Here is a 12,504-nt window from a genome sequence, read left to right on the forward strand (position 1 = left end):
AGAAAGAGAGTGTGACCTTCCCTTCCCTCCTCCTCTCTCCCTGCTTCCTCTATCTCTGGACGTCCTTGGATTGGAAAGGGTGACTTTGAAAAAAAAAAGAAGGTCATGGTTGGATAATTTTTTGTTTATTAAATTATTACTTTCACTTCCTCATTCCCACACACATTCATCTTTTAAGAAAAGAAAAAGAGGTCATGGAGATAAGATTTCTTGGAAAGAAGAGAGAGAGAAACAAAAAAAAAACAAATAAAACGGACGTCATAGAGCCTCTATGTGTGTCTGTGTGTATCTATATATATAAAAGGCGAGAGTACTGGGCGAGATCATTTCTTTTCCATTGGGAGCAATGTCGCTGTTAGACGTTTTTCCAACTCAACGGATTTCGAACGGGGAGGATTTGAAGACGCTAAAGCAAATCTCCAACTTGAAAATTTTTTGGCGTGTCATTGTGCGACATTTATTCCGCATTTACCACCTCATCAAGCGATCGTTTCTTTCAACCAAGATGTCGAATCCTCCAACCTGCTCGTTCAGAATATATACAGAAATTTATTCGAATCGCAACAAACGAAAGAGGAATCTCCCTTCTCTTGGAATCGGATGGATCGAGCTTTGAGACGGCCCATTCAAACAGACCGGCGATATACGGATCCGCGCACGAGTTTTCGGTGGAAGAATATTTTTCTCACGAAACGATATTTTACGTTTGGAGTGAGAACGACGGCTGAGGACGAAGTTCATATTGTTCAAGCCACAGCCGCTCCTCTCGCCTATTACGAATCATCGTCCCCCAATCTGAAGGAAAGAAGTTTTAAAGTCAGCGACAGGATGAAATATAAGAAATATATTCTAAGACCTTTTCAAAACTATGTCGTTCCCCCGAAAACGCAATATCTCATCGTCACAACCCAGAAGAGTCTCTTTCTCGTCGATCGGTGCTCGTACTCGCTTTGGAAACAATTGAAAGAGAAGATTTCTTTCCAATCGCCGATGATGTTTCAAGAAAAAGAAGAAAACCCTCCGCCACCTTTACCCATCCCTTCCTTAGATGATAAGAGGAGCTGGACCAAACCGTCATGGCCTGAAACAAAATCGACCCGGCAACGGAATGAAATTGAAGTCATCACGATTGAAGATGAGGAGGAAGAAAAAAAATTACCTCTTAAAAAACGGTTGACTTACCGGAACCTACCTGGCGTGCAAGATCGCTTCAGAACCCAGAAGCTTCTTCTTCTTCTTCTTCCCCGACTTGTTCAAACAGGCAACCTCTTTTGGACTCCTCACAGACAGAACCTCTTCCAGTATCCTCTTCTTCTTCTTCTTCTTCTCCTCCAATCTGTCCCGACATCGTAGAGGTAGAATGTCAGACGGGTCCACAAGTTCCAACGAGTCCAGAAATCATGGAGGCAGAATCACAGCCGGGTTCACAAGTTCCAACGGGTCCAGAAATCGTAGAGGTAGAATTTCAGCCGGGTAAACAAGTTCCAACGGGTCCAGAAATCATGGAGGTAAAATCGCAGCCGGGTCCAGACATCCTAGATTCCTCCACTCATCCCAAAGAGACTCCAAGTGTTTCAAGACAACCTTGTGAGGATCCAGCCCTTCCCGTATGGAATGATTATATGGACTTACAAAATTTGGTGCAACAGGAAGGAGAAGAAAATAATCATACGGATGGGTGGGTCAAAGACTGTTTAGATCATTTAACCTCGAATGAAATTGAACTGTTATGGAATTGCATTTCTGAAATCACATCGGAAATGGGATAAAAACCAAAACAAAAAAAAACAATTTTTTTAATAACAAATTGGAGGAGGGTCATGATGTCAATTAAAAAAAAAATATTATATAGAGTCCAATCTTGGTGGTTCACTTCAGTTTTCCAGCATGAGGTGATCCACGTTTCCCGAAATATGGATCCCATTCCAAGAGAGATTGTGTAGAGCCTTCACTTCAGTTCTTTTTTTTATATACCAAGAGAAGAGGGTCCCCAAAGGGCTACCCATGTCCAAAGAGAGAAAGTGTAGAGCGTTCATTTCAGTTTTTTTTTCCAAGTTTAGGGGAGGGAGGTCTCAAAATGACACCCCCCCCCCATTTTCAAAGAGAGATGGTGTAGAGCGTTCATTTCTGTTTTTTTCCAAAGTTAGGGAAGTTTCAAATGACTACCCATTTCAGAGAAAGAGAGAGAGAGAGAGAGAGAAGGTGTAGAGCGTTCATTTCAGTTTTTCAAGGTTAGGATGGTGGTGGAGAATCCTCCAAAATGGCTACTCATCTCAAAGAGAGAGAGAGAGAGAAAAAGCGTAGAGCGTCCATTTCAGTTTTCCAACATTAGAAGGTCCCAAAATACCTTCTGAATTCAAAGAGAGATCGTGTAGAGCGTTCATTTCCAGTTCTCCAAGATCAGAAGAAGAGGGTCCGCTTTTCCCAAAATGGCTTTCCGCATTCAGAGACAGCGAAGTGCAGACTTCAGTTTTCTCCCTTCCCAAGAATAGAGGGTCTCAAAATGGCTTTCCATTTCAAAGAGAGAGGGAGAGGCGTTCATTTCCATTCTCCAAGATAGGGTCGTCTGCTTTTTTCCCAAAATGGCTTCCCAATTCAAAGAGAGAGAGAGAGAGTGAAAGGGTGTGTAGAGCGGTCATGTTCATTCTCCAAGATAGGGTCGTCAGCTTTTTCTCAAAATGGCATCTCCCCATTCAAAAAGAGATCGTAACCAATTTTTTCCAGTTTTTTTCCAAGATGGGGGGGAGAAGAAAACCTAGGATGGAATAACACGACACACAGAGAGAAAGAGAAAAAAACGCCATCTTGTCATTTTCTGATAGGGTACCGGTGTTCGAATACTTTTGTGACCGAATTACGTTTACTTTAAAATCTAACAGTTGAATATTTTACGAATAATACTGTGAACACAAAAAGGAATGTTGTTCATTATTACGCGAAATTCACACTACTGTAAAATAAAAATAAATAAAAAAAATTATAAAACTATAAAATAGCTTTATAATATTTTTTTGAGTAGCTGTACTACTACTAGTGTGATACTTTTGAAAATAAGTTTTATTCCAGAGGGCCTATTAATTTCGTTTTGCCATTTTGGGGCGTTTCACGATAAATGGCGTTTCACTTTTCAAATCGTTGCCACCAAGTATTATCGCACTCTATTATATTTAAAGAAATTAAATAATGAGGAATCTGCAGAATGTATGAATATTTCTCGCACTGTGATAAAACAACGGCACCTAGATCCATGAAATTCTGAATAACGTAACCCTCCATCCTAATATAGGTTTCTGGAGGCCCAAATTTGGAACTGGGAATTTGTTTTATTATCTATTTCATATTTTGTAAAACATTTATGAGTTTTTGATTAAGAAACCCAACGATTTCAAAGCGAGCAATGCCAACATTGCACGAAAAAAAAAAAAAAAAGAAAGAAAGAGGAAAAAAAAAACAGTACGCGAAACTATGTATCGGAAATTCTAAAGATATGCTTTTTTTAAATTATATGATATTGCTGTTGAATTGAATTTTATGGTTTAAGGGCGAAGAACATGATATTTAATAAATAAAGGTAACACGCAAAACGTTAAAAAATGGCCCTTTGAGAGTAATATAAAATCTGAAGGCTTTTAGATTTTTTTTTTTTTTTGGTGTGTGTGTGTGTGTAATTTTATTACGTTTTAAAACCGGTTTCTAAGTGAGGACTTTATAATGGAAACTGGCTCGTATACACGTTACACATGGGGAAAGCGCCGGCCAGCTCGTTCGCGGGATTCGAACTTCGGACCAAACTACCTGCGTTCAGCGACACTACCGCTCGGCGGATGGTGGGCTTGTTAGCAGAATTATACTGCATTATTATGCTATAAAGTAACAATGCTGTAAGACTGAGGGTTTGTTCATGGAATAGTACTTTTGTAACCTATTACAGTATTAAAAAATTATTGTTTCTTTGCAAACTTAAAAAAAAAAAAAAGTACTGTTCATAGCATTCTTATTTTTACATTGTAAAAGAGATATTGATTGTTATTAGTTTTCTATTTAAAATGTGTCGAAACGCTGGTTTGACAAGGACTTCAACTGCAGGAGACCTACACTGATTATTTTTACTTTAGTACTTGTATTGTGAAAATATTACTATCTTTTAATTATTTTCACAGAATAAAATCTTTTGAGAAGGAAGAATATTTAAACTGAGCAGTTCTTATATATATATAAAACTTAAAATAACAGCAATGTAATATTAAAAAAAAGGTATTAGTAATTGTGTGAGAAAAATTGCAAAACGAATTAATCACACGTACAGGATAGATTAGTTTAATTTTGGTTATATATTTTATATTGAAAAAATATTTTCTTTCATGTTAAGTGCTAGAAAGGTCAACGACAAAATGTCTACCTATTAGGTAGGATTTAATTATGTGTGTAATGTAATCTGGAAAGCGCAGATTGTTTAATTTTGTATATTAGTGCGTACATCCAGACACGGTGGAAAGCTTGTGCTACGTCCAGGAATAAACTCCCAGTATACTTCTTGTAGTGAATTCCTTCAGAGATGTGTTCCACAACACGATAAAGTTGATAAGATGTAGACAACGACTTCCGAAATCCAAGCTGTTGTGGGATCAGTATATTGTTTGCTTCCAGATGATCGCGTACTCTTTTGAGGATAACTGCTTCTATAAGCCTACTTATGCAAGGAAATAGACTAATGGTTCGATGCGACAAAGGTTCGACCAAGGTTCAGATGCAGGCTTTTTTTGGTTTGAGAAAAGGAGTGATTTTAGCTGTTTTCCACTCTTGTGGAAATTATTTCCATCGAACTATAGTGATAAAAATATTGGTCAGTTTGAATATTATAAACTTGAGTGGTAGCATCTTCATCATCTTGTTGTTGATTTGGTCAATACCAGGCTCTTTTGTTCTTTAAATTCTTAACATAGTCAATAACTTCCACACACACACACAGATCGTATTTTATTTTTGAGTGTCAAGATGTGATGGTTGAACTAGAACGATGTTTTAGTGAGTGGAATTGTTGCGTAATTGTTATTAAAGTCAGAGATAATCTGTTCTGTTGTTGTTCTCGCAAAACTCAGATTTGAGATGCAAAATGAAGAGTACTGTTTTCTCATTTTCGGTGTAATGGATCCTATGAGGGCCTTTAAGGGGCGAAATTAAGTAGAAGTAATATATACAAGTCCCCTTAATTATTTTCGAGTTCGACTGCGGTCGAACGCATGATCTCTGCGAAAATTCAAGTTCGGGGTTTATTCCACTCGGCTGCTGTATGCTCCAAATTTCTAAATAATCCACTGCAATGATCTAGGCAAACTCGAAGTCAGGCGGAACAACTCTGGCATGGCTATCACTACAGTCGCGAATAATTTTCACTACCTAACGCTCAATTTTTTGTTACTACGAAGCCTCATATGAACCGTGGTTAATCTTTTAAAATGCCTCTACAAGCTGAGGGTTTAAAATATTTCATGAGTTTTGAGCATGCTAGGACTACGGCTTTCCCGCGATATTTAAATTTTTGTCAATGAACACTTACGTTTACATGTTAACGTAGAACTTTCCCCTATGAATTTTTGGAAACTAGTGTCATGTCTCCAATGAAAATAAAATTTGTGTCGCGAAAAATCAGCAGAATTAGATGGCTTCCAAAAAGCACCTCTATGTTTGTTACCGGCTCTTATGATGATGATGTGAGTTAAATCTATTTTGCGTAATTATTAATCTAATAAACTTAATTCTTATATTCTTAAATATTTCTTTCATGCTTTAATTGAAAAAACAGACCATATCATAATGTATTTTGTAGTTCAGTAGTTCATGTAATGCCCATGTAGCATGGTAATATCCCTCTATTTTTAAACCGCATGATACGAGACAGAAAACTAATTTAAAAATAAATACTGCTTTCCAAAAGATAATGAAAGTATACCGTTTCAGTCTAAAATTTAATTTTTGTTCAAAATCTTAAGAGCATTTTTAATAACTTTGTCGCTGAACAAATATTATAGTTGTACATGTATTCAAACAATTTGCGTTCATTTAATTTTCTGTTTCATCATGGTAAATGCAATGAAATCCTAAAAAATATTTAACCTGTTGCAGAATAACAACTTCTTTCATTGCATGTACATTTTTGATAAATTTTAGTATGCATTACATTCTATTGTACATATCAAATATTAAGTATTACAGTAATGGGATAGAATATCCAAAACATAAAGAAGGAGTTTGAAATGTTGTGCATTTCTGTTGTATAATTGTTACTTTAATTCACACCTCAATATGTGCAGTTTTAAATTAGAAATCTCTTTGAAATAAATTATTCCATGTTTATGTAAATAGTGAACATTTGTTTTTACTTTGAGAAATATGTATAGTGACATGACTGTAGGAAAAGTTTGTATTTTTTTGGTGAACTGCCTTACACTATGTAATGAAACTTTATTAGAAAATAGTGTATCAACTAAATATTTTCCAATCTCTTTTTATTATGCTTTAATTTGTCACTTTTTGAAGAAATTAAAGAAATTCAAAATTAAACAAAACGTGTGGCCTTAGTTGGGTATATATTTTGAATAAAATGCAACAGGGTTTGAGGATGATCAGACACAGGTCTTCCTCTTGTGGAAGAGGAGGAATTGTAACTTTACTTTTCCTGAAAGATTTCTATCTGTGTGCCCCTGAAATTTATAAAGTTTTATTCAAAATCTAAACCAAACTAAGGTTGCAATTTTTCTCCTAGTTTAAAATTTTACATTGACATATTTCTCATCCAATTTTATTTGAAGAAATGCTTTGAACTAAAATAAATAAATCATGTAAAAATAAAAAAAAATAAGGCACTTTGATTATCACTAGTCTCTTACCTGCTTCACTTAAATTAAAAATTAACGTATTAAATATAATGAAATAAATACTTTGATATTGCTTCTGAATAATAAATTAGATGATCTAAAATTACTTTGATATTGCTTCTGAATAATGAAATAAATGATCTAAAATTACTTTGTCATTAACTCTAGGACTGAGAACTAAAAATTGTAGAGACATAGGTTATTTCGAAGCAGGAGACAGGAAAAATGAGCAATGCTCTTGCCAGGTTTTGAACCACAGACCTCTCAAATACGTGCCGAGCATGCTGACAACTACACCATGAGGACGGGAGAAATGTCGTATACACTTCCCCTTTTAAAGGGCGACTGGGGATTAGGGGAACTTAATCAAAATCCTGGTGGTGGAGAATAAACATCCACCACCTTTTTTTTTTTAGTTCCGTCGCTTCTATAGAGACATTGCTGAGTTGGCCTATGGGATATGTGACGCCAACTGATATGCGATTGCAAAGTTTCTTGAGCATAAATTCAGGAAGATGATATGGTACACAATTGTAATTATACCACTGCTTTGAAACGGACATACACGATTCACGATATGGAGTGCAGGAAAAACAGACCGTCTTTGTAAGATATGTTTAAGGAAAGTTCCTTGATAATGACGAATATAAAAAATAAAACACAGTTAAATACAGAAGGTATATAAAGTAGAAAATTAAAAGTTCTAACTGGTTACAGTTTCTACATTTCAAAATTGAGTTTGGTCAAAAAGTCAAGGCCTTCCATGTGTTAGCTTTAAATCTCCGTTATTAATCTAAGATTATTTCAAAGCAGGAGAGATCAGAAAATGAGCAATGCCCTCGCTGCGACTCGAACTGCAGAACTCTCAAATATGCGCCGAGCGTGCTGACCACTACACCACAAAGGCATGCTAAGAAGGCAGGAGAAATACCTTATACAATGTCAAAATGCATCTTTGAACGGAACATTCATTTGCAGATACCTGGGCATAGACCTATCCCAGTGTAATGACTAGATCGATCTTTGAGCATTCATAATAACATGGTAATGATGAATTAACAAAAATGATGATATGACAAAGTAATGTGAAACTAGTATAAAAAATTTTGATTGTTGATTCATTGGTTGGTTAATGCAAGATTTTTAAGATAGTTCTCAACGTGTTTTGTCCCATGCATCCCTTTCACCATTAATAGAAGATTATTTGGAAGCGCTTCCACAAAGGATCCGTTAAATGTAAACATTGCCAAAAATGGTGATAAAAGCTCAAAGCTGGTAACCTGGCGAATTGGTTTATGGGAGGTAGCAACCTGGTTCTACAAGCACTTGCCTTACACAAATAATATTTCTCGACTGTTCTGGGTGCGTCACTACCGGATGAGGTGGTGAAAATTGGCGGGGGTGAATAATTAATAACACGGCTATGTTCTTACATAATTTTTAAAAGACTAAACACGCAGAACCATAGAGCTTTTGAAATATTATGATTAACATGGGCCACAATCATATATGTTTTAAATAATTAAATTTTTATTGTTATTTTTACCTAAAATAATAAGAATTAAATCAGTTTTCGTACTTAAAAATTTGATACTATATTTTTAATGCATTTTAACTATTACTTTTCAGAGGATGCTAGGTGTTTATCTACAATAGATGATTAGAATGAAATAAAAATTATTATTGGTTCTCTGAGATGACAAAATACTTTTATGTATTCCCAGGGTGATCAAAGTTAGTAAACCACTGCTTTGAGTAATTAATCAAAGTTTGAATGAATCTTGAAAGATAACAAGATGTATAATGTTTCTTCTAGTTTTATTTACAATGCTACTTTAAAGGATTTGAATATTATTGAAGATTCTTGGAACTGCCAAATTTATTATGAAAAAGGCAGTTGTTTCAAAATAAAATATTGTAAGCTATCAGCAGTTAAATTCAAAAACAACTTTGAAAAATTGCTTGTGTAAAATTAATGTTTTAAATGTATTATTTAGTAATGAATCGGAACTACTCTGATATGCGCCCTCAAGTCGCCAAATTTCTCGCCAAATATTTTTGGCGAGAAACTTCACGCTGCCATATTACTATCTAAATTTTTTGTCTACATTTTGAACTTTTAGCCTAAAATGTCTCCAAAAACGTGGTTTTCACACATGCAAAAACTACGTTTTGAACACACAATTTAGCTAAAAATCCGAAACAAAAATAAAAAATTTAGATAGCAAAAACGTAAAGTTTCTAACCAAAAATATTTGACAAGAATCCATGTACACAGCGAAATGTTTTAACTTAAAAAAACATCTACGAATTGCACAATGTAGGCAATGAACGAATCTACAAACTACGCAGACCTCGCTTTAATAAATTAACATAACAACAATAAATTTCAAAGAATACCATGTACACAGCATCCTGTTTAAACTTAAAAAAAATTCTACGAATTGCACAATTTAGGCAAGGAAGGAATCTACGATCTTCGCACTCCTCGCTTTAATAAAATAACATAACAACAATAAATTTCAAATAATACCATATACACAGCGTTCTGTTTCATTTAAACATCTACGAATTGTACAGTCTAGACACTAAACAACAAAATAAACTAAAATAAATTTCAAACAATTTAAAAAAACAACAATAACGACAGAAATTCATACTAAAGAACCAATGAACATAACATTCTACAAAATAAGAACAAGGATAAAATAAAATGCACTTACCATGAATTAATGCGTTTTCGAATAGCAGAAATATAAATTTCATACCGCCTTTAACATGCCGCCACGTAATCACTATTGTATTTACATTACAGCCAGACACACTATCCAGAAAATTTATACTATGGTTCACAAATAAATAAAATCACAAATCCCTACTTTTATTATGCACTGCCATTAAAAATAATCTCCCAGACCCTCTTTCCACACTTCTAAATACCCACTACCCCTCAACAGGATATCCACAATCATATTTCCTTTTGCCGAACTTCAATTCAACAACTACCATTTTATCTTTCCCTCTCATCTTCTCAGACACAGAGGCGAACCAATGAGCTCCAGCCAAAGATTTTTCAACGTCAACAGGGTTGCCATAGAACATGCAATCGTGCCAAAAACCAGCGCAGAACACATATCGCCACATTTGGTGAAATTAGGGCATATATTAGAGTTGTACTAATGAATCCATTAATCTATTATATGTACAGTAGCACTTAATGAAAAAGACACATTTTACTAAAAATATTAGTATTTTGTATGAGTGACAGAGAATATATGTGTAATGAATACCATGGCCAAATACCTATATAAAGAAAGAAAAAAAAAGTATTCTCTACCTCGACGCTTCAAAAAGTAATCCTGCTATGCAACACATAGTTAATTTCTTATTACATGGTATTGCAATCATTTTCTTCAGATTTTCCTACAACTGGTTAAGACCATTGAATACTGTTAGTTTGATCTGGTTTCATATAAGACCATTGAGTACTGGTAGTTTGATCTGGTTTCATATAAGACCATTGAATACTGGTAGTTTGATTTGGTTTCATATAATGGTTAAAGGGCTGGCTGCATGGTTGATTTTTCTAGTATTCCTCGTATGTAATGCAAATACAAGCCAGTTTCCCTTAGAAAGTTGTTCAAAAAGGCATCCTTCTTCAGGTCGATAGCCATTATTCTTTGCCATATTCGAATAACCTAAACTTTCCTTCAGATTCTACACTGACATGTTATACCTGTTGTAAGCAGGACAATGATAATTCAGCTTCTATCTGTGTGGCAGGAGTACATTTAAAACATGTCAGAACCATGGGATTCATAACAAAATCGACCATGTTTTAATCTTGGAAACTTTATAAATTTTCCAGATTTTTCTTATGTCATGGGTTTCACTAACAAGATAATCATACTTTTGTTCAAGTTCACAAGCAGTTGAGCAATATAACTGCTGAATACTGGTAGTTTGACCCAAATTTGAATCTTCAGCATTCAGTATCTTGGGCCATCACACTGTCATGCCCCCTAAAGTTGTTACTGCTTGGCATAATAATAATCTCACTTGACCATGTTACCATTAATTATGGGTGACTGATGGAACAGGATTGGATATTTTTCGTAAAACAAATTTTCTTTTCATTCTTCATGCTTTACGAGTCGATGATGTCGAAACGTGGGATGGCAGAAGAAAGAGTGATAAATTAGCTCCAATAAGAGATTTGAAAATTTTGTCAAAAATTGTCAGAAATTATATCATGTAGGGGAATACGTGACTTTGGACGAAAAGCTAGAACCTTTTCGAGGGCGATGCTCCTTTCGGCAGTATATGCCTAAGAAACCTGCAAGATATGGTATAAAGATATTTACTGTGGTTGATTTTAGAACCTTCTATACTTTCAACATGGAAATTTACTCAGGTCAACAGCCAGATGGGCCATACAAGAAAGTCAACAGTACTTGTGAAATAGCAAAGTGCATCCTAGCTTCATTATACAATTCTGGAAGAAATGTTACCACAGATAGTTAGTATACCAGTTATGAATTGGCCAATTTCTTACAGAAAAATAAAATTTCTATCATTGGAACAATATGCAAGGATAAGATAACATAACATTAGTGGCACTTCCTTCTTATGAAAAGAAGGAAAAGAGCTTAGGTAATGTTGCCCATTGCTCTTCCGCCATTTGATCTTTTAAATCAAAGGTTTTAAATGGTGACTCCCGTGAAAGGTAAATAATAAATAAATAGATAAGATCCCAAACTGACACCAAATATATAGTATCAGCAAAAGATTCCATCTCTAAATTCAGGGTGTCTGTTAAATCGCGAAAACTTCCCAATTGGATGAAGAGCCGATTCAATCCCTCCCAAACCACCAAATGCAAACTCTTGACCAGACAAGGGTGCGATGGTAAGTCTAAAATAAAATTAAAAAAATTAATTACCATATTTGACAGCATATAAGATGCGCTTTGTTTCCTAAATTTGGTCTCAAAACAGTTACCTGCATCTTATACGTGAAGGACACAGGTTAACTTTCAATACTGAATGCTATTTTTAGCCCGGATAAAGGTCTAGACACAGATAACTTTTTCTACATCTGCCATAATTATTTTGTGCATGCATGAAATAGCTGTCGCCAAAAAGCACCAAAGCTCGAAGTTGATGTCGAAGTTCGAACAGGTTCGACGGTCACATTACATCTATGGAGCCTTTCCTTCTTTACATAAACTTTCTTTGACTCAGCCGACACACGTGTCGGTATCGGTGCTACTCTGTATAAACGTGTCAGTATCAGTGCTTAAAACTATTTGTTTAAAAAAAATACCCTGGAAAATATGACTACAGGAAACAAGAGATTAAGCTATACGATTCAGCATAAACTAGGAGTGTTAAACTATGCCAACATGCATGGAAACAGAGCAGCAGCAAGGCATTTCGGTCCACCACCTACCGAAAAATGATACGTACTTGGCGACTGCAGGAAGATCAACTGAAGACTGCTAAAAAACAAAAACATAACCTTCGATGCCCAGCTCCATCTTGGGCTGAACTTGAAAATGCCGTAAAAATGTGGGTGATAGATAAAAGGAAATCTGGGATAAGTGTTTCAACCAAAATGATAATCAATG

General features: G+C 35.2%; 1 protein-coding gene across 2 annotated transcripts in view; it reads left to right on the forward strand.

Moving 5' to 3' along the window:
• Nucleotides 1–5,418: 5,418 nt before the first annotated feature.
• Nup43 (nucleoporin 43) overlaps nt 5,419–12,504 on the forward strand; it is a 43,332-nt gene continuing 36,246 nt past the window's right edge. Inside the window, exon 1 of one of the 2 annotated variants that reach the window (XM_035354413.2) lies at nt 5,419–5,711. In XM_035354413.2, the coding sequence (XP_035210304.1) occupies nt 5,610–5,711 (102 nt within the window). In that variant the 5' untranslated portion in view covers nt 5,419–5,609. The remainder of the gene's footprint in view (nt 5,712–12,504) is intronic. The other variant, XM_035354412.2, reaches the window with a different exon arrangement.

The sequence above is a fragment of the Stegodyphus dumicola genome, chromosome 9 (assembly GCF_044657685.1).
Source record: "Stegodyphus dumicola isolate Sdum_Otavi_A_Nest chromosome 9, ASM4465768v1".
NCBI lineage: Eukaryota > Metazoa > Arthropoda > Arachnida > Araneae > Eresidae > Stegodyphus > Stegodyphus dumicola.